General features: G+C 37.6%; 1 protein-coding gene across 5 annotated transcripts; it reads left to right on the top strand.

Annotated features, from left to right (window-relative positions):
• The first annotated feature begins 506 nt into the window (after positions 1–506).
• Positions 507–22,117, top strand: TIAL1 (TIA1 cytotoxic granule associated RNA binding protein like 1). Of its 5 annotated transcripts, none has more exons than XM_047073525.1 (13): positions 509–942; positions 3,686–3,747; positions 7,834–7,930; positions 12,904–13,053; positions 13,284–13,338; positions 13,492–13,579; positions 15,474–15,549; positions 16,711–16,819; positions 17,133–17,228; positions 17,329–17,413; positions 17,648–17,771; positions 18,114–18,253; positions 19,310–22,117. In XM_047073525.1, the coding sequence occupies exons 3-13, from the start codon at positions 7,919–7,921 to the stop codon at positions 19,434–19,436; spliced, it is 1,062 nt and encodes a 353-aa protein (XP_046929481.1). In that variant the 5' UTR covers positions 509–942; positions 3,686–3,747; positions 7,834–7,918; the 3' UTR covers positions 19,437–22,117. The 5 variants fall into 5 exon arrangements, with proteins under 5 accessions (XP_046929479.1, XP_046929481.1, XP_046929482.1 ...); XM_047073526.1 differs by lacking the exon at positions 3,686–3,747 and adding an exon at positions 2,468–2,674; XM_047073523.1 differs by lacking the exon at positions 3,686–3,747 and having other exon boundaries at positions 507–942.
• Positions 22,118–22,882: the final 765 nt, after the last annotated feature.

Here is a 22,882-nt window from a genome sequence, read left to right as displayed (position 1 = left end):
TGTTTTGCTGAGTAGAGCACGGCTAGAAGGGCCTGCCGGCTCACACACCACGCGGAGCCAAAGCACTGCTTCACACGCAGTTGAAGAAACCGCTCTCAGGCTGGACGAAGGCGGAGCAGTCGCGCAAGCTGAGCCAACTGAAGGGCCTTGACATGCTTAGAGCAGTCCTAGGCCAGCCTCCAGCACGAGGCACTCTGGGACTTGTAGTTTACTTCCCGGTCAGCATTTTTTCCATCCCGTTTCCCCGCCTGTCAACGACGCTTTTTATTCTCTCCCTCTCCTTCCAGCACGCCGACTTCCTGGTCGCCGCACGTCCTCACTTACGACTACACTACCCAGAAGTCTCTTCCCCGCGACCCAGGGCGCTGCGGGCGGTGTCCGTCTCCTGTGGACTACAATTCCCAGAAGTCCTCTGGAGAAGTGCTTCCCTCTTTCTCCAGGACCACAATTCCCAGAACCTTCAGCTTCACGGCGGTTCCCTTTTCACTCGATCTGTTTTTGAGCTGGCTGGGCTTCAGCCGGCCAGCAGGCGCACAGCGACGACGTGATTCGTCGGGACTGGGCACAGGGTTTCCTTAGCGGCCCGTTTTTCTCCCCACTCAGTTATCCCATTTACAGGCCGTCGCGGCTGGCCTGAGCGGTGACCTGGCGGGCCGCGCCTGCGCTCTGCCCCGTTTCCTGCCTGGCTGGTGGCGGTGGCCATTTTGTTCATCCTCCTCCTCCTCCTGCTCCTCCTGGTTGGAGCGCAGTGTCCGGAGCGGGCTGGGGGGAGAGAGCCCGAGAGCAGGGTTTGGTGCCTTCTCCTCTGTCCCCAGCCGGTGCCCGGAGCCCCCCTCCCCTTCCTCCCCACCCCCTCCCCTCCCCAGCCCTGCCCTCCCCCTTGTCCCGGGATCGCTCCGTCGCACCCACCATGATGGAAGACGACGGGCAGCCCCGGACTCTGTGAGTACCCGAGACGGGGGTTGCCAGACGCCGAGAGGCCCGGGCACCGCGGGAGACGCTGAGGGAGGGAGCAAGAGAGCCGGGCCGAAGCTCGGATTCGCGGCGGCTCCTGGGGTGGATTCCGGGGTGGCGCGGACGCGAAGTGCATTCCTCCTCTGTCCCCTTTTCCTTGGGAAGGAAGTCCTCCCTTCCCCCAAACAGTCGCTTCCTGGGGTCTGGGGTTTGTTTCGACCTTTTCCTCTCGCGCCCTTCTTTGCACGCGCTTCCTAGGCCGGGTTTCTGCACGGCAGGGGCTGTCAGGCCAGGGAGGGCTCCTGGTCCCCCTCTGCTGTGGGGGCCCTGGACTGGGCCGGGAGCTGCCGGTCCCCACGGGGGCAGGGCCTGGGTGGGGGTGGGACCGGGGGTGGGACCGCAGCCTCGTGCCCGGCGGGCCCCGAGGAATTACCACTCTCGCCCTGCACGTCCCCGGCTACATCGCTCCCAGCTCTTCTCCCAAGCTAAGCTCTCCGAGGGAGCTGGACACTCTTCCTCCACTCAAGTCCCTTCTCTTTTTCTGCCCCACGTGCCCCCGCCCACGCTGTCAGAGACACTCGAAAAGCGCCCGCTACTTTTGAAGTGCAAAAGGGATGCCTCTTGCCACCGGAGCATCTTTCCCTTCTTGGAAGTTTACTTTGAGCGCTACCTACGCTACACTGACAACCAGTTGTTAAACTGCTTTTGCTCTTTTGGTGTTGCCTCCTCCTAATCTGTTTTGTGCTTTGAGACCTTCAGAATTGGATAAAATGATGTCTACCCATTATTCGATGTGTGTCTTCTGAGCGCTTTTTCTTCTATCTTGCTGTTGCTTGTTTACCTGAAGCCCGATCTAATGAATGAATTTCATCTTCCAACTGCTTGTTCCAGTTTTCCTTTCTTTCCTAATGAAGAGTGATGACTCAGCATTTGCATTCCTTTGCGGATAGTGTGGCACTCCTTTCTTTTTTCTACATTTTTTAAAAAGTCTGAGTAATTTCTAAATCAGCGTTTCAGTTGGGCACCTTCGGTTTTCCTAGCCTCTGGAAACTCAGCACACCTACCTCCAGTGCAAGGAGTCAGATCACTGCTTTGTTTTCTTTTGCCTCTGCCTAGTATTGATATGATCATAGTCCACTTGGCTCTGCTGTCTGTTGGGGAAATTACTTTTTGGGGAATAGATGAAGGTGGATGGGTACTTAGGAAGTCTGACTAGCTTCTCATCTCTTCTACCAAAGTAGAGAAGATAGTAAAGAAGATAGATATCTATGTACGATGTTGATACTGGTTTGGGTTTTGTTGTTTCGTTTTTTTGGGGGGGGACCTGAGGGGGGGTGGGCTTGCACTCTTTGTAATCTTATTTTTCTAATGTCTCACCAAAGTATTTGCCATCCTGTTTTGAGAGTTCACAGCCAACTTTAGCCCATCGAATGCTTCAGTGAAAAGCCTGCTTAGGAGAATTTTTATATTTATGTTTTGTGCTGTCTCCCACTTCCAACCTTTTTTTTCCCAGAAAAGAGAGAATTGGGACAATTTGAAATTTGCCCTTTAAAATCTATTGAAGCCAAGGCTGGATATGTAGCCATGTGTGCTTTGATGGAAGCATCTGGGAAAGCTGGATTTAGTGCCCAGCCAGCATGTATTTAACAAAGATACAAGTTACATTGAATCTAAACATCTGAAATGTCATCACTGCATCATAATAGCTACTGAATAATTGGTAAATTCTCATAGCACATTTCTCATTAACTGTATCTATCTGTTCCTTGTGAAGAGGAATTCCTGATTTTGTCAGGCTAAATAATATGCCATTTCACTACCTTTAATTCCCATAACTATCTCTGCATTTGCCTTTTCGTCTCCCTCAGACCTTGGACCCTTCTTCAGTTGACTAACGAGCTAACTTTGTCACTTATTTTTTACCTCTACTTTCTCCAATATCCTCTTCTTTCTCTGAAACACACTTAAGTCATCTTTGTTTACAGTTGTCTAAGAATATGTGACATGTGTACATGTGAGTAAAGAAACCTCTTGAGCTTAGTTGTACTTGTATGCTAGTACATGTTTACTATTCTGTCTTCCTTTTTCCTTCTCCCACTCTTCTCTATGGGAAGGGTTTTTTTTTTTTTAGACAAGGACTGCTACATCTTCCTAGGTCTTACCCCTGCAGCACTTAGTTCACTGCCCGGAACACAAGAGGTACTCAAATATTTTACAATGATTATACTTCTTTTCATTAAGTTAGTATTAAGTTTGTTTTTTTTAAGTCCTGAGGGATGTAAAATTATGAGCAGACATGACTGTCATACATGGTGTGGTCTGTTGATTTTTATATCTTTTTTTAAAACCTTCATATGTTAAAAAAAAACCTTCATATGTAGAATTTTGAGATAAAAGCAAAAGTTTCAGAATTGGGATTTTTTTAAATCAGATTTTAATAAAAATAATGCATATTATTTTTTCCTAAGCGTTCATTTTACATAATTCCCCTCAAAGTGTTTTAGGTGTACGTAACATGATGGAAACTTTGAACGTGACTTTTAGAGGTTGACATCTAGTAGGATTTCTTTTTGTTTATTTATGGAGATCCTTCTTTTATTTTACATTGTGATCTGTGGGTTAGGTTTTCAAGTGGCTAGTATGTTTTAAAAGAATGTACTCTTAACAAAACTTATCTTAAACTGTTTCCTTAAAATGCCTGTGTGTTACTAGTGAGGTTTTTTTCCTGCAGACACACACAAGCTAAGACATATGGTTCTATCATCAGAAAACAATATGGTGTTTATAGCCTAGGTAGGTCTTTAAATATTCATTACCTACAGTATTACTAATTTATTTGATGGTATTTAAAGTGGTATAGAATTGCTTTGATGATGTTCAGCCTAAAGTTTATTTATCCTTTAAAGGTCTGTTTTCTGATGTTCTTTGTTCTTATTTGACATTTATCTTGGGGTTATATGTATGGGATAACTTGTGATCTAAAAAAACAAATGAGATCATGCTGTGTAATCTGGTGTTGGACCCACGTTTCAGGCTTGTGTTGTGGGTAGCTTTTGAGTGCAGTGATTTGATCCATGGTATATCTGAATATATAATACAACATTAAATTATAATGGTGTTCTATTATAGTTTAATTAACTTTCTTCATTTATCTGATGCACCAAAATGAGTTGGAATTGTGGATCTGGGATTACACCATGTTATGCAATGCCATCCTTTAAGGCTGTTCTTTCTTTTTGTTAGAGGCTGTCAAAAAAGGAGGAAATAGAGCAGTGATTTAGAGTATAATCTGCACATCTGAGGGCAATAGCAGAAGAAACTATTAGATCCTGTTATAAATTTGACTAGCTATACAATGGATTTGGCTATATCGTGACTGTAATTAAGCACCTTGTTCGACCTAATCATATTCTCTGTTTCTTTAAAATGTGTGTGTATGTGTGTTGCTATCCCTTATGTAGTGGTCAGTTCACTTGGACAACCCCCCACCCTCCCTGCCCTGCACCTTTCCTCCCCTGTGCCTCTTCCTCAAATGCAATACTGACAAATTGATCCGTTCATTAGAGGCCCATTGAAGGATATTGTTATAAAATCTTCTCATATAGGAACTTGCCAAGAACAAAAGCAAAAATGTTACTTTCGTGGAAATTTAGCCATGGTAGCCTGTGTAAAAGTGCATGTAATTAATTTCAACCTTGGTAACTCTTCAGAGTGAGAACATGTTCAGTGTTGAAGAAGTTTGATTAGTCTTCTGAAAAGGCATGATCTTAACTTAAAATTCTGCCCAGTTGGACATAGGAAGTAGTTTGGCAATGTGAACTTTTGCCTGCAGTGGAACTGCCAAGTCTCTGGTCTCAAATTGGATTTTAACCCTTATGTTAGGGATAAAAGCATCATTTTCCATTTTTAGTGCTTTAGTGCCTACAGTTCCTGTTCGTAGAAGACAAAATAGATCTAAGGTATGCCTTTTTTTTTTTTTTTTCATGAGTAAAAAATTGTTTTGGAATTTTCTAAGTGTTTACTCTTTGTATTGACCTCTCAATACAAGAATTTGAGCCGTTTGTCTTTTTCTGTTATTTTGTAAGTTCTTCAAGTAAAAATTATGTATGTATTTAAACACTTGGAACTTTAGAATACACTGACTACTTCTTAACCAGAACAGAAAGAAAATGAAGTGTAGAAGCTATAATTTAGAAAGAGAAAAGATACCATTTCAGTGTATTGCCAAGAGATGATTTTCTTTCCAGGTCAGGTGTTGAACATCTGTCTTAAGTATTTTTGTTAGTATTTATTTTGGGAAAAATTTTACGATAATGCAAGATACTTAAGCTGTGTACTACAGTATTTTAAAAGCTATAGGAAGTTTCCCTATTGAGTATTAGGAAGGATGAAGGCATCTGCAAATGAATGAATTATAGAACTCGAGTAAAGGAGAAGGCAGTCTGAGATTTGGGTGAAATTTAGGTGAAATTATGTGATGAATTACATCCTTCTTATCCTGGTAAATTAAGGTGTTCTATGTGTTGTCATGGAAGTCCTTTTTTATATTAGTGTTTGGAATTTAGTTTGCTGCTTTACCACTGAACTTTTAGTGGAGATATTTAAAAAGTAGGAAACCTGAACACTGAATTACTGTATTTCATGACATTCTAAACTTAGATTACCATTTTGCTCTTTGGCATCAGTGCTTGAAATGTAAATTGCTGTATCTAAATGTGCCCCTAGAATTCTTCAAAATGTATAACTCACTCGAAAGATGTTGATGTGGAATAAAAATCCTATTAAGCAGTAACAGCTTTAATTGTGACTGTTAGGTGTGGAAGGTAATTAATGCCCATGCAGTTTTTTCTTAACAAATCAATGTATAAACAGTAACGCAAATTTAAAACCGTTTAAGTTATTTAAATTTTATTATATTAAAATGGTGATTCTCTTAACTTCGTTATTAGTGTCAGTATGTGAAAATCAGTTTTATCCTTTCCTCTTGTATTCTCTTAGAAACGAACTAGCTAGCACTTTAGGTTAAATGAATATAACATTTAGGAGACCACGGTCACTTGTTCATTTTCTTTATAGATAGTTCTACCTTGTACAAAAAGGAATAATTCCCTGGATACAGGCTCACAAACCCCTATGAGTTAAAAATGAATAGGCAGTTGTCTGACGAGCTTATAATCCTATAACCTTTTGCTACTGCTGGAAAAAGTATGTCACTCCATGGCCTACCGATGGGTCTGCTCTACTTTAATTATAAGAAAAAGATGGCATAGTAGACCTAAACCAGTTTGTCCCTGGTTTAATTTTCTGTTTAAGTCACATTGGACTTGTGTTTCAGTTTTAGAGCATGTAAGTACCCACTGCAATGAAAATTCTTAGCTGAACTCATTGAATTGCTACTCATTATTATTATTATTATTTAATGTTATTTATTTTGAGAGGGAGAGAGAGAGGAGGGAAGGGGCAGAGAGAGAAAGAGAGAGAATCCCAAGCAGGCTCCTTGCTGTCCGCACAGAGCCCAACACAGGCTCGAACCCATGAACTGTGAGATCATGACCTGAGCTGAAATCAAAAGTCGGACACTTAACTGACTGAGCTACCTCGGCCGGCGCTCTTGCTATTCATTCTTAATCAGATAATTTTTTTACACTTTACATTTCTCAGTTTATTTTTCCTTTTCAAAATGTTCCAGCTTAAAGCAGTTATGTATTTAATATGGTAACCATAGATGCAAGGCTTATTTTGGTCTCAGTACTCAGTTTCCAGATGTTATATATTATTGTTAGGAAAATAAAACTTATGTCTTTTTAATTTCTAGGAGAAACTATGTTAAATTTTATAAGTATTGTTGGGTTTATGAGATTGTTCATAACAGATGTGAGTTTTAGGAATTATACACCAAGTACCAGAAACACTTACAAGTTTGGCAGTTTATTAACTAAATTAATATAAATCCATGGGACAAGAGAAACCCGGTGGTCATTTCTAGGTGGTGGTGGTCCTTTCTTTTGAGTTTATCTGTATTCAGAATTTCTTATAAAAAATACATATATTCAATTTGTAATTTTAACAAATAATCCCAAGTCTTTAAATAGTATAAGTTTACCTAGATTTGTCTTAATTTTCTCCAAATTTCTGAAGAAATCTTATATTTGCTTTGTTATCTATATAAAGATGTATTTTATTGCTTCTGATGTATTTTAGATTAGGAAATTTTACGATTTTGCCCTGCTTTCCTACAATAAAACAGTGAAGAAATATCAATAAATCTTATTTAGCAAGACAGAACAAAGCCCTCCAATCTCTGTTTTGCTCTAACCTTTATTTTGTTCTTTGTTTGTGTAATTGCTTTAGTTGGGGTTCTAAGATAAACTCACCTTAAGTTTCATATCTCTTTATGATCAGGTGTTATAATCAATCAGTATTTTTGGTATTTTGTGTGTGTGTGAAAGAGAGAGAGAGAGAGACACACACACACACACACACACACACACACACATTTTGAACTGTGTTTTACATCCAGAAATTGTAGTTATTTTGAGCCTGGTTTAAATTTTTATTATTTTTCTTCTAACAAATAAAATGAGAAAAATGATACATAGGTTACAGAATAATAGGCTTTGGGGGTATGCAAAGTAACACTGGTTTCTTTTTTATAAACGTGTGAAGTGGTGCTTTACTGGCCTAATTTAGTGCCTGAGAACAATTGCTGCTTTCCTAAATAAGGGTTAGTCTTACTTTCATAGGATCAGGCTTAATTGGAAAAATGTTATTGAAGACAGGAAGTTAAAATGAAATAAAAGGTGTTGAGTTAAATGATAACGCATTAGAGCCAGAGCTGAAAGGAAATTGCTGATAATGTACTCTTTTCTTCTTGAACAGATACGTAGGTAACCTCTCCAGAGATGTGACAGAAGTCCTTATACTTCAGTTATTCAGTCAGATTGGACCCTGTAAAAGCTGTAAAATGATAACAGAGGTAAGATCTTCCCAGTTCCATGTGCTGACAGCACGATGTTTACCGTTTTGAAATACATAAGTTGATTAGTATCATTTAAAAATACCGTTTTAAGCCTCACTTATTCTGATGGAGAGGGTCACGTTTGTTGTGTTGACTTATTGCTTTGACTTGGCTGACAGACTAAGTTTAGAAAGGAGTTTTATTTGAGAGGACAAAGTTTGTGTGCTGTTCCTCTCACATGGTCATTCTTCAGGATATAGTTGTCATCAAGTGATTCCGCTTGTAAAAGTTGTTAGAGCTTATCTCAGAGTGTTGAAAAACTAGGTGACATTGCATACGCTTCCAGTAGGAATGTTACGGATTCAGAAAACACACACGTAAAGGTTAGGAACCGGTGTATGTGGGAGCACATTAGCCCCTCACGTGTATGCTGCGGCACCACGCATCTTGAGCATCTTTAATAAATACTAATAACTGAGTAGCTTTGCCCAGATTGGAATTAAACTGTTAGGGCAAGAATTCTCTTTCCCTTTTTGCGAAGAAAACTTTCTTTTCATACTTTCCTGGTTAAGACTGTGTAGCAGTGCCCAAAGATTTGTGTTTCAGTTTGTTCTTGTCTTCCTTTTGTTATTCACCCACACACTTTTTAGACTGTGTACTACGTACCAGCCATTCCGGTAAGTGCTAGAGATACAGTGATGAATGAGACAGTTCTTAGCCCCATAGAATCTTACCACCTAATGAGGGAGACAGAGGAGTTAACAGGCACTAATGACAGAGGATGATAAATGCTGTGGAAGTAGGCAGCTTCAAGTGCTGTGGGAGCACCGAGGTCCGGTAATGTCTGGGGTGAGGGGAGGCTTTCTGGGAGGAGTCCATGTCCGGGCTGAAACTGAAGGATAGCAGAGGAAGGGATTCTGGGTGAGAGAAGAACATCAATCCAGCCTGGTGGACAGAGGGAACAGGAGTACTTTGATAGGAAGCGGGAAGGTAGAAACCCTAGCATGGTTGGCCTTCCAAAGGAGATTGGTCAGAAAAAATGCCAGGAGATGAGGCAGGAGTGTTCGGCAGGGCCAGAAGCTGTGCCCAGGAGTTCGTGTATGCCCTGCAAGGGGAACTCTGAAAAACCAGTAAAGCAAACGGGCCTTTTGGTCTTCTTTCTTAACTAATAATAATCATCATTCTGTTCTGGTGTCTCTTCTTTCCTTCTTGTGTTTGATTATTTATTCCTTCATTCATTCATCCTTTTATTCATCAGAAATTTACTTCGTGCTGGGGATACAGTGGAGAGCCAGACAAAGGCGACTCCCATGAGTTCATATACATTGAGAATATTAACAAAGCAAGTAAGCAAGATAATTGCATTTAGGGATAAGATCTATGAAGAGAATAAAACAGGTCTGTATGGGGATTGGAGGTTTGGTGCTAATATAGGGTAGGTGGTGAGGGAAGAGGTCACGTCTTTGATCTGAGATGAGAATAACGAGAAGGTGCCATCTATGTTAAGAGCCGGAGGCAGAAGGAATGGCAGATACAAAGGCTTTGAGCTGGTAATGAGCTTGGTGAGTTCATGGAACCAAAGACCAGGATGGCTGGAGCCTGGGGAGTGGAGGGAAGTGGTGGTAAATGAGAGTAAAGAGGCAGGCAGGCAGTGTTTGAAGCCACCTGGGGCATTCCAGGCCGTGGCACACAGTTTGGATTTTATTCTGATTATGGTGGAGTCTTAAGAAGGGTAAGGAGTTACTCTGATTGGCATTTTTTTTAATGTTTGTTTATTTTTGAAAGAGAGAGAGCATGAGGGTAGGAGAGAGCAGAGAGAGAGGGAGACACAGAATTCGAAGCAGGCTTCAGGCTCAGCTGTCAGCACAGAGCCTAATGCAAGGTGTGAACCCACGAACCACAAGATAACACCTGAAGTCGGATGCTTAACCGAGTGAGCCACCCAGGGGCCCCCTGATTTGCATTTTTAAAATTATTTGGAGAATGACTGTCGTGGAGAATGGATTGTAGGGGACAGGAATGGAAGGAGGGAAACCAGCTGGGTTTATTTTACTCACCTAGGTAAGAGATGATGGGGGCTTGTCTGTAAAGTGGTAGGTGTAGAAATAGAAATAGGTAAGTTTGGAATATAACTGGAGGTGGAATCAATAGGACTGGATTGGTGGCGGGGACATATGGGGAAGGAAGACATGAAGAAAGACACTAAGATTCTTGTTTGCAGTTGTGTGGATGGTAATGTTTTTATTTGCTCAAATGGGCATGGTCAAGGGAGGCACAGGATGGGTGAGGGGAGTGGTGGGAATCAGGAGTTCTGTTTTGGCAGTGTTAAATTGAAGGTGTGCATGTTAGACAAATAAATGGACTTTATATGTAGGTAGTTGGAGAAAGTGAAAGACCAGTGCTGATGATACGAGCTTGCAGTGGTATTTGAACCTGTGGCACTAGATGAGATCTAGTTGCTGGATCTGCAGAGAGTACTTGCTGATAAGAGAAGAGTAGGGTGGCTCAGGTCCAAGTGCTTGGAGCATCTCCGCATTTAGGGTGATGTTCAGAGTTTGAGTGAAGGGGGAAAACTACCTTCTGAAAGATCCTCCAAGTGAGAAAACCAGAAAACCAAGAGGCTATGTGGAACCTAAACTAGAATATTTAAGGGAGAAAGAGTCGTTAGCTGTTTTGAGTTCTGCTTGAAAGTCAAGATGAGGACAGAAAAAGGATCATAGAGGTGGCAGAAGGGTCGCTGGTGGGCTCAGCACAAAGTTTCATTGGCCTGGTTGGGTAGGAAGCTGACTGGAGTGGGTTCAGGAGAGAATGGGGTATGAGAAAGTGGAAAGAGTCACTAGCAGATTTTGGAGAAACATTTGATAAATATTTAATAGTACTCTTTTTAAAACCTGTGTGCACAATCAGCCATTTGAGGGGAGAGGGATTTGAAATGGCTTTTTATAATTCATCCATATTCTACTACTCCTACATTCAGACTTGTAGATAGTTGTAAAATCTCATTATTTCTCTGTCTTGACATTTATGTCATCCAACAAAAATTGGTGACAATACTAATTAAGGTAAGGACATAGTTGATTTTTTTAGAGTATCCCTTGGTGGCATAGGTGGGAAGTTTCCAAAGAGCATGAATTGTACTACTGACTATGTAGGCGTTTATTTTTCTTTTCGTAGATTCCATTTTAGTATATGAAAAATCCTTTTCCTTTAGTTTTATGGTCTTTTACTTTAGATAGTGTTTATCTTAGATTCTAGGTTTCTCCATATACTGTAATGTAATGTTAGTGATTCTAAGGCTAAAAAATTTTAACATCTCTGACAGTTGGGTTGTGACAGATCAGTGGTATCTTAGATGAAAGGCAGTGTGGTGTGTGTGTGTGTGTGTGTGTGTGTGTGTGTGTGTGTGTGTACACATGCATAGTTCATACATTGAATGGGGTTGGCCTGCTACTAGGTAGATAAGCTTGAAGTCAGTCTGCAGAAGTAGGCTAATTTACTAAAGCCTGTTGTTATGGATCTACCATTGGACCCCTGTACGTTTTGCTACAATTGCCAGTGTTTTCTTTAAAGACCATCAGGGCAGAAGAGATGGGAGTAAAATGAAAAATTGAATAGCATAGTTTTAGCTTGCTGTTTACCTTTAGATCATCTCTACAAATGAATATTACCAGTAAATGTTAACTCTTTTATAAGAGGAATTTAAATGCATGTTTTTCTTTGGAATATTTTCCCCATTTCCTTTCTGTACCTCTTAAGAACAGAGTTCACATGGCTACGACAATAGGATTTTGTATGAGAGCCCATAGTTTTCTTGTCAGTATTAATGATCACACTTTTTTTCCCTCAAGGAAATGCCTTCTGGTTGCTTCGCCACTATTGTTTTAGACGTCTTATTTTGGATTTTTCTTCTAAAACTTTCCTGGAATGAAAAACAGTGGTTGTTGAAAAGATCTTTATTTTATCTGGTATTTTGTACCCCTTGTAAGTGCAACTAGAATTCCATGTTTTAAATAGTATTAATCTTTTAGGGCATTTTACATTGAACAGTGATGAATGCTTTAGCCTCATGCAGAAACGTGTTTGTACAGTTTTGCGGCTCTTCAGTGTAGGTTGCAGTTTTATAAAATTCATTTCTGTTTTGGTTGTTAGGTTATAGAGTTGCTATAACTCGGGTAATACTTTCTCATTGCCTTTATAAATGTCTATTTGCCAACTACTTTCAAGCATAATGTTGTAGAACATATTTAATAAAGATTTCTTATTTTCTGTGATTAAAAATTGTAGCTTTGTCTTGGCATATCTTATTAAGACATATTTTCAGAAATTCTTTTCTTGATTACTAGTATATTTTTCTGGTCTTTGAAGACTAAATAGAGTCTCCTGTTCATTAGGATATTTTGAAAGATGGGGAGTTCATTTCAATAGCTGGTTATAAATGTGAAATTTTTCTGTTTTTATTCTCATTCCTTATCCAGAAAAGAAATACATAATCTCATCTCCTCGTATGTAGTACTACAAATCCTAGTTTCAATCAGGAATAAAGTTTGTAAAGTTGGTTCATTTATATATATATATATATATATACATATATATATATATATATTTTTTTTTTTTTGGCATGGATATAGTTTATGAAGGATTATGATACATAAATAGAATTCATCCTTTTGGAAATAATGTTGGGAGAGAGAAGAGCAGTGGTAAGGAGTGGTCCTTATCTCAGATCTAAACTTAAGGTTTTGTTTGGTCTGATACAAACTTCTGTTTTATATTTAACGTATTCCACCAGCATTCTGTATTTTGATTTAACAGAGATAGTCCTGATTCTATAGCGCTCAGTTGGTTCTGTTTGCGTACAACAGTATTCTGAGGTGCAAAGTCAGGTGTAGCTATAAATCTTATTTTATGTGTTAGGCTTTCATAAGCTGATGCAATCTCACCGTGTACATTCCTAGCTGTCAGTAATGTTTTTTCCTGGATTTTCTTCTCAGCAACCCGATAGCAGAAGGGTCAACTCTTCTGTTGGATTTTCTGTTTTGCAGCATACAAGCAATGACCCATATTGCTTTGTGGAATTTTATGAACACAGAGATGCAGCTGCTGCATTAGCTGCTATGAATGGGAGAAAAATTTTGGGAAAGGTAAGATAACAGAATGATGGCACCTCACAAGTGTGTATATTTGCATGGCAAATTAGCTTGTATTCTTTTTTAGCGAGTTTTTAAACAAATATTCAGCTGTGCTGAGTGATGGTTTTGCTTTATTCAGCCTAGTGTTTTTACAAAAATTATCAATGATTTAATAAGTGGTAAGTGTTATAATTCATAATGACGTGCCTAATAATTGTATTAAATATAATCTTTATTTTTAGGAGGTCAAAGTAAACTGGGCAACAACACCAAGTAGCCAGAAAAAAGATACTTCCAGTAAGTACTTCTGCTGCATTTCACTGTGGAAGAGTTCTCAAATTATCCCTGCAGCGCTACCAGCTTAAATAGGGTTTCTCTTCCCTTAGTGTTACCTGAAAAAGGCTTAGGAGCTGACTTTAAGTAGTTGATTACCAAATGCTTTGATTTCAGATCACTTCCACGTGTTTGTTGGGGATTTGAGTCCAGAAATTACAACAGAAGATATCAAATCAGCATTTGCCCCCTTTGGTAAAATATCGTAAGTATCACAATCAATACTATATTCAGTAGTGATAGGCACAATTGTATATGATTAACTTGTACCGGAACTAAGATTTTCTTTCCCTAGTTAGTGTGATTTTTTTTGTTTGTTGGTTGATTTGTTTTGTTTTTTTGATTAGTAGATGTTGTTGAAAATGTTAATGTCATTTCAGTGTTTTGGGGTCTTGTTTTCATCTAATCCTGTGTATAATATGTTAAAAAATTTTAAGTGATTCTGTTTGTTATCTTTGAAGCAGATGTTTGGGTGGTAAAGCCTATTATAAAGTCCAACTTTCTGTCAAATGTTTTTAAAGTTTGGTGGTTAACCAAAAGTGAATGTGATGTATGCTGTGTATTAAATTTTTATAGAAGGAATTATAAATTGGGAAAAGTAGGTAAATCCTTGGGTATATTGTGGTTGAATTGGAAATGTACATGTTTAATTATAATGATAAATGTGTTTTGATATTTTAACTCAAAAGTAGTACTGTTACAATATTAAAATGTTTCATTGTCTGAGCCATAAATGTGGGATTAATTAGTAGATGTTTCTTTGTTAGTGGTATTTGATTCTGCTAGTTAGGGCCCAAATGTGGTTTGATTTTTAGCAAAGTTAACGCTCAAATTTCACTATGTGTTACATGATCAAATATATTGGAAAATTAAAAGTGGTTTTATAAGTTTTATAAAATGTTTATCACAATTTATCTTTCTGATTAAAATTCGTGTAATGTTTATGTACTTCCTGTAGATTTAAATTAAACTTTGTAGTACTACTTTACAGGAATGTGTTTCAACTCAGAACAACAATACTTTTCTGTATACAATTTGTTGTTCTATAGATTTATTTGAAAGAAAGATTTAATTCTTAATTTTCTATTTTGATATTTGCTTTGCTTTTTAATCTTTAAATGTGGTAAGTAGTACTGTTTTAAAAATCAGTATAAAAAATAATACAGGTTGCTGTTTTTCAATCTTTATTTATACCTGAGACCTGCAGTTTTTCTAAAGTCCAAGTCACAATTAAAAGTAATAGCATTCTGGTTATTTTGCAGAATTGCTCATAAGAATGGACAGGATCTTGAAGGCTAACTGCAAGGAACTGTGCACACTGGAACTCAGTTGTAGATTTTTTTCTCATTTCTATTTATTCTTATTATACATTATTTATATATACATATTTTAGTATTTACATTTTAACATTCTATATTCAGTGGAGTTCTATATTTCCAATCATTTTAACTTACTCACTAAAATTTCTGTGTAAATTTGTTGTTTTCGTACTGGTGTGCTTAGCATTGTTGTTAGTTTTTTATTCTCCTTTCTTAAATTTCTGAAAATGTCAATTTTTCAAAATTTACAGCTGCCCAAACTCCAAAATGATGATAGAGAATTGACCAAGAAAAATAAAGAAATCTGTTAACAGGCCATGTATGCCTTTTTAATTCCTATTTTTACCTCTTTTTCAATTTTTTAATATTTCATATATTTTGTATCACTAGGCAGAAGACATTTAACTATTTAGAGATTGCATGGTAAAGTAGTTAGCATTGTTACAGTAATTTATAGAGCCAGTAAACCTTAGAGGACACTAGCCAATAGAATATTAGAAAAGGAAACTATTGTTCCTATTAATCTTCAAATTTGAGCATTTAGTTTAGAAAGTGCAGGCTATTTGATTAGGTTGCATGTTTATTACATGTTTTTGTCTTACTGCTTTTTTCTAACAGGTAAAGAAGCGTTAGGGAGAGTTCAGGAATGGCAGTAGTTAATTAGGGCTAACTGGAATTTTATTTAAAAAAATGCTCACAATACAGTGTGTGTGGTTCCTTTTAGTTTTTATTTTGAGGATGACTCTTACTTCCCTCATTTAGCTGTGCTTCTTTTCACAGGGATGCCCGAGTAGTTAAAGACATGGCAACTGGAAAATCCAAAGGCTATGGTTTTGTATCTTTTTATAACAAACTGGTATGTTTTTCAACTTAATGTAAATTTAATAAAAAATTTAGTCGTTAATTATTCTGAATCTTGAATATTTTTAGATGTTGACTGCCATAGGTTTTTTTGGTGTAATTTTGTATGTTTTAGTAGTAGAGAATAATTTTTTTCTTGGAAATAAATACTGGAAAAAGATAGACTGATTTTAAGGAAGAGTATTACTGCAGTTGCATTTATGTATTGGTAAAGGTAAGACGTGTTGGAAGTCAGGCTCAAGACTAGGACATATGAGCTCATCTCAGAATTTGGAGGGAAGTTCAATTATATACAGTCTGAACCATGAAAATCTTCATTTTAACTTTTAAATTATTCATCCTTTTGTAGCTAGGATATTAATGACTATAGCAGATTATGGAAAAGAAAACTAAATTCTTTAAGAAAGAGTTACCAAAATATCTAAGCATTTGCACTAAGTGTAAGATCAAATAATAAAGCAGGCTTTGGTATTAACATTTTAGACGTTTCAGCAACTTAAATTACCTACGTTTTATCAAAGTGGCTGAAGCAGCAAGACAGAGAATAGGAGTTGCATTCTTTCTTAGATTCATATTCACATTAGTTGTGATAATTAAACTCAGCTTTATTGGCAGCATTCTGGATCATAATGCAGAAATCTTCTGTTTGAAAATGAGTTTTCAGGCTTGTGTCACAGCCATAATCTGTTGTTACTAGAATGTAGATTTTTTGGGGGTAGGTAATTTAGACCATAGTATTAGAGTTTCTGTATATTCTTCGGTAGAAGTTACATTTCAGATCAACCACTAAATTAAGATATTTGTGAACAGCTCTGTGTTGTGGGATTCCTGCTTTCTCCTGTTTTGGTAGTCCGTGCGATTATGATTTTTCCTCGTGTAATTGAATTATGATGCTTCAATTATGCTCCCTTAATGCTGAAAAATGCTGTAATTTGAAAGCTGTGAATAAAGATAGTTTTTATGTATTCACCCAAGTTCAGATCATTGTTTTGTGATACTAGTTCAGGTTTGTGTACTTAGGATGCTTAGCGAATTCATTTACTGAAAAGATTTATTGGATCCAGCAGTGCCAGCATTTTATTTCATCTTACTGAGTCTTATATACCACAGTTTTCTGTGTCTGTAATTACTCTTTCTTTCCGTTCTTTCTCTATAGGATGCAGAAAATGCAATTGTGCATATGGGAGGTCAGTGGTTGGGTGGTCGTCAGATCAGAACCAACTGGGCCACACGTAAACCACCTGCACCTAAAAGTACACAAGAAAGTAAGATTTGTCTACTACGTATGTTAAGATTACGGATATGTCACAAAATCATGAATTAGCGTGGTCTTCATTTCTTAAAATTTAAATTAGTACTGTAAGCCTCATTTCATCTTGAATTTAATTTTCTGATAGTGACTGGGCTTTGGTAATTAGTATATTTGGAGCAGTGAACCAGCTGATGTTATAGATCAAATCATAGTGTCAAGAAAAAAAATTGTATTTTCTCGCCCAGTGAGGCGTATCTTAACAGTATGTCGTAATCCGTTTTATACTCCATGTACAATCAACATTTTTGTTTCCTTTCTGCATATAGATAACACTAAGCAGTTGAGATTTGAAGATGTAGTAAACCAGTCAAGTCCAAAAAATTGTACTGTGTACTGTGGGGGAATTGCCTCTGGGTTAACAGGTACAGTGTGTGATTGTCGCCTCCCCTTCTCTGCGGGGCTGCATCATCATACCGGGGTCCTGAGCCTTAAGTATTTTATTTGTGTGTTTTTGTTTCTCAGATCAGCTTATGAGACAGACTTTTTCGCCATTTGGACAAATTATGGAAATAAGAGTTTTTCCAGAGAAAGGCTATTCGTTTGTCAGGTAAAATCCTACCTACAGGGTACTCTTCTGTTTGACCCGTTCCTTTCAGTTACATGCTTTGATCCCCTCAGGCGTCAGTGTTTGTTACTTTAGTACTTCTTTGCAATGTAGAACTTATTTCAAGCTCTGTCTACACCAAGTGTTGACAGATAGGAACTAATGACTTTCTGTTATTTACTGTGTTAAATAAGTTCTTTAAAAAAAAGACAAAAACCTCATATCCTCCTCTTTTAGATTTTCAACCCATGAAAGTGCGGCCCACGCCATTGTTTCGGTGAATGGCACTACTATTGAAGGACATGTTGTTAAATGCTATTGGGGTAAAGAATCTCCTGATATGACTAAAAACTTCCAACAGGTAATTCGATTTTTCACAGCACTCTTTAAGGTTTCCGTCTTACATATCTACATAAAAGCTTTAGAAACTCTGTAAAATAAACAAACAGAAAATAAAAGCCTATAGCTGCTTTCAGTTGATTTTATTAATGCTTTTTCGAAAGTGATTATTTTGCGGTATTAACTGAATCTTAATACTTTCTTTCCACAGGTGTCACCACCCCAATAAACTTAGACAATGATAAATAACAGAGTCCTATTCACATAAGGGTGCTTACTTAGTTTTTCTCTTCCTTGTCTCCCACTTTCTTCAAATCCTGTGTTTCTTACTTAGCCCCTGAAACAGTGCTCTGCTTTTTCCTAGGTCGACTATAGCCAGTGGGGCCAGTGGAGCCAGGTTTATGGAAACCCACAGCAGTACGGACAGTATATGGCAAATGGGTGGCAAGTCCCGCCTTACGGAGTATACGGGCAACCATGGAACCAGCAAGGATTCGGAGTAGAGTGAGTTGTTGGGTTTTTCCAGTGTAGAAACAGATCCGGTTTTGACAAAAGAGATAAAAAGTGTCTTTTTCTTTTTTTTCAACGTTTATTTATTTTTGGGACAGAGAGAGACAGAGCATGAACAGGGGAGGGGCAGAGAGAGAGGGAGACACAGAATCGGAAACAGGCTCCAGGCTCTGAGCCATCAGCCCAGAGCCCGACGCGGGGCTCGAACTCCCGGACCGCGAGATTGTGACCTGGCTGAAGTCGGACGCTTAACTGACTGCGCCACCCAGGCACCCCAAAAAGTGTCTTTTTCTAGGGAGAATCTATTTAAAGTAAATTCATCAGACTGTTTGACATTATAAGCCTTATAGGAACCTTACGAGTAGTGATTATGGTGCTAAACATTTGCTTTTTTATTGTGTAGGTGAGAGGGAAGGTTGGGGTAACATTTGGTGTGTCCTACCATCTCTATCAGCAGTTGGTAGAACTTCACTGACGTTTCTAATCTATTTTATCTCCTTGTTAATTTTTGCGTGGAAAGGTCTTTGCCTAGATGTGTTCAGAAATTTAATGATTTATGTCTGTTGGCTTGTGTGAGAAGTCTTAAGAGGTTTATGTGATACAAAGTAGTTTCCTTTTTGTCCCCTGTTTGTTCGTAGAGTAGGTTGGTCCTTTGCACCTTTTCCCAGGCCAGCCCAGATCTTTTTTTGACTGGTTCCTTCTTCTCTTTCTGACATGAACTTGTGTTTTTTAAATTTCTTAAATTGATGTCCCATGTTTGTAGTACAGGGTAGGTAGATGATCTGTCAGTTTATAAATACCAGTTTTGAGATATTCTTCAGAGAAGTTACTGTGTTAAGTTGTGATTATCTTAACAAAAGTTTAAGACTAATCCTGGGATATGTATTCTATATATGTGGATGCGTGTCACTTTTTCTTTGCTCTTTGTTGTAGGTGTGTTGATTTCCTGTTGTCTATTCTGTGATTAGGCTCTGCTTGACTTTTGTATAAATGTATAGATAAGTTTTTCTTTTGTTTGCTCAAGATGTTTTTGTTTTTGTTTCCCCCAAGTCAATCACCTTCTGCTGCTTGGATGGGTGGATTTGGTGCTCAGCCTCCCCAAGGACAAGCTCCTCCCCCTGTAATACCTCCTCCTAACCAAGCTGGATATGGTATGGCAAGTTACCAAACACAGTGAGCTGGGACTCTAAACAAAATTGTAATTCATGATAGCTTCAGTTTCCTGTGACACTCTGAAGACATGAAAGTAGACATCGGAAAATGAAAATATTTATTTTAAAAATTGAAATGTTTGGAACCTTTAGCACAGCTTTGCTTTGGTGAAGGACACATGTCTTCTAGTTCTGCCTTTTTAAGTTTTTGTTCATGATGGATATGAACATGATTTTTCTTTGTGTACAAAAACTAAAATAAAGTCAATAAAGACAATTCTGACTACAAATTTTGATATAATAGGAGAAATGGGTAATACGTTTTGATTCTTAGATACTATTCCATTTTTATCTTGCTGTTCAGTATTTTAACTCACTGTGTTTTTAAAAGAGCAAAAAAAGGGAGGATCGTGAAAAACTGGGAATCACACATAAGTTCATCCTGAACCTTGATACTCCCCTCCCCTCCCTTGAGGTGGACCACATTTGAAGTCAGCAGGAAAAAAGTGTGAAATTGGAAGAAATTGCATGATTTTGGAGTCGCTTTGGAGGAAATACTTTATGCCTAAAGAAACCGAAGCCAGACTGATAAAGAAATTTTCAAGCTAAATAAGGAACAGCATTATCTGAGTTACTTGAGCAAATGTTGGTGGTCCACATTTAAGACATATTTTTAAAACTTTAAAAAGTGTTGATTATTAAAATTGTAGTAAATTACATTTCATTTTGGGGGGAAATTCCAAGTATGGTGTTTGTATTAAAATCAGACAGTCATACTTGTGCTTTTACATGAAGTTAAAATGATATACATTGTAAATATTTGAATAACTACAGTGTTTAAAAAGCATGCTTCAACATAGAAGTAGCAGCAATGTAATTATTTGAAGTAACACTTCACACTCTCCACTGCATTGAATGCAATGGATTGATAAGAATGTTTAAGACTGACACTTCCAAGGTTGGCTACTATGTAAAATTAAAATTATACAAATTACTATACAGAAAAGGCCTTAATTTTAATTTCATACAAATCTTTGATCTTTGATGCATTAGTACATTTTAAAATGTCATTGGAAATTAGATTTCTTTTTTTTTTTCTTTTTCTTTACATCACTTGGTATGTAAATACCTTGATTAAAACCTTGTAAACCTATTTCAAGGTTCCTATAAGTTGTATAGTACAAGTGTTTTTAAAAAGATCTTGGGGTGTTTTTTAAAACTAGATATATTTTGCCCAAGAATTTTTTTAACAAGATTGCTAAAACATCTTATTTAGACAGTTTGATGTACCAATTTATAATTGGATATTCAGCTTAAGTAGTACACAGAGTTGTGACTTTTATTTTTATTTAACTTGTTTTCCTTGTGGGTCGTGTGCATGGGATGACAAGCCTGAGCAGAGGCTGAGTTGTATGTGTGCAGAGCTTGTAAACGAACCAGTTAGGTAGATATGGAAGACTGAAGTTTGCTTCTGGGGTGTTTTTCAGACTATGTGGATAAAATCAGCCTCAAAGTTCTATCCCAAGGTAAAATCGTATGTATTTGACTTCTGACAGCTAGAGGGTGCAAATGTTTAGGCAGTGTGTTTGAAATGCTGCTTTGAGGCCTGGGCACCAAGATGAGAAAACCCTTACCAGTTACGTGGTAAGATGCAATTAATACCCACAAATGACTATTTTTTAAACTTTTGAAGTCTTACAATTAGCTTTAAAATAACAATGGTTTTATAAATTGGTGACCACAATACTTTTGGTATTATTTTTCTTCTTCCCCCATTTAGGAGAACAGTCAAATGTATTGAACGTGAATATTTGCAGGGTCTGAAGCTCATCGTTGGGCCAGATTTGTTACGGCACTTTAGTGTTAACCACAGGAGTCCTGTGACACTCTTCTGTATAAAATCTACCCTTATTATTTGTTTATGGCTAGTGTCCTTGGGGGATGTTATGGAAAAGTTACTTTATATTTTATAAGGAGAACACTCACATTATATCAATTATGCTTCCTAGTTTAAAGTTTCTTGAATATATGTGAAACTTGAACAACTAAAGACTTTTTTTTATATACCAATATTCTCAGTTCGCCTTTTTTGGTCTGCCAGTAAATTAAATACCTTTTTGCAATAGCAGCTCCCATGTAGCTGCAGTGTTTCCTGGTTGTATATTCTGATTTAATAAAATTACCCAGACTAGTTACATCGCCATAGTAAACATATTACTGAAGTGTCCTTCGTCTCAGTCCAAAAGAGAGAAAGATTTCATGATCAGTTCACTTAATGGAAGTTATTTCATATTAAATGGTTTTTAAAATACAAAGCTACTTATCCAAATGAAACGCACCATTTTAAAACACAACTGTCAAGCTAACACAGACTCAAGTCTATTTTATAACAAAGTGAAGTCAGTGCTATCTTGATCAGTTTAAGCCTAAGAATCGTTGCCTTTTCCATGTTCATTAAAATGCAGAGATTCTTTGGCGTGCAAGAAAATGTTTATTTCTTAATGATTCTGAGATTTATTTTGGTGATGTGTTTCTGACTGCCATCTTCTTTGCTCTAATAAGCTCTCTCCTAGCACTTCCCCCATGCCATTCCCACGTGATTTTTATGTTGCTGGCAGTGAGAGGCTAAAATGACTGGCCAACATAAGCCAAAGCTGTAAACCACAGTTGAAGTAAGTCTTTCAATAAAGACTAGACTCTATGATAAGTGGCTTTTCTTATTGTCGTTTATTACTTAATTATTCCTTCCAGGCTGCCATGAAATAAGAAATTTTGTTTTAAGTTATTAGTAAGGTGTATGGAATACACATATATTCAGGATCTATTTCTGTGTTCCGTGTAAGTGTCAAAAGTCCCATTAGCTTTGTTGAATTAAAATTTAATTTCTGGATATGGAGTAATAGAAATTTGCATTTTTCTAAAAATGTGTGCTCTACTGAATATTAATAAAGTTCCATTAATTTAGAATCCCCAGACAATGGAAACCATTGTTTTACCACGAGTAAAGGTTGCACTCAACAAACAGAAAAAAATGGGGGAAAAAAAATGTCTATAGACACTTTTCCAGCAAGTATGCTCAAATTAAATCTTACCTCTTAGTTAAAAATCAGCATTTGGGCTTCCACTGAATACATTTTACATCTTTTTAGTATGCATTGGAAAGATGCAAAAATGATTTAGACTTTAGCTTATATAAGCCTTCTCTTAAGTGGCCCAAACGAGCAGGTTTTGTTAAATAACGAATTCTATGTGTAGTAATGAAGTGTCCTACTTACCGTGTCCAAATAGGTTACTATGAATTAGATTGCCATCTATTCTATTTTGAAACAAGAAAATTATGTGAATAATTACGACTTCAAAGAAATGTGTTATTCCAGATTGTGGTTAATTAGTACAGGTTAGTATGAAACCCGGGCTCTAGTCTACTTAAATCGGGACTATTTTGACAATTAATGCAGATAGGCTAGAAAAT

The sequence above is a fragment of the Lynx rufus genome, unplaced genomic scaffold (genome assembly GCF_022079265.1).
Source record: "Lynx rufus isolate CCGP_SWC_20201006 ecotype Redwood Valley unplaced genomic scaffold, mLynRuf1.p SCAF_11, whole genome shotgun sequence".
NCBI lineage: Eukaryota > Metazoa > Chordata > Mammalia > Carnivora > Felidae > Lynx > Lynx rufus.
The sequence above is the reverse complement of the archived record's forward strand: the minus strand, read 5'-3'. Positions and strand labels throughout refer to the sequence as shown.

What these genes read in the sequence shown, in the direction of transcription:
- TIAL1 (XM_047073523.1), top strand. Translation starts at nt 911, where the DNA reads ATGATGGAAGACGACGGGCAGCCCCGGACTCT. An exon ending in AATTGCCTCTGGGTTAACAG is followed by an intron (nt 17,229 to 17,328) that starts GTACAGTGTGTG and finishes TTTGTTTCTCAG; the next exon opens with ATCAGCTTATGAGACAGACT. An exon ending in AAAGGCTATTCGTTTGTCAG is followed by an intron (nt 17,414 to 17,647) that starts GTAAAATCCTAC and finishes CTCCTCTTTTAG; the next exon opens with ATTTTCAACCCATGAAAGTG.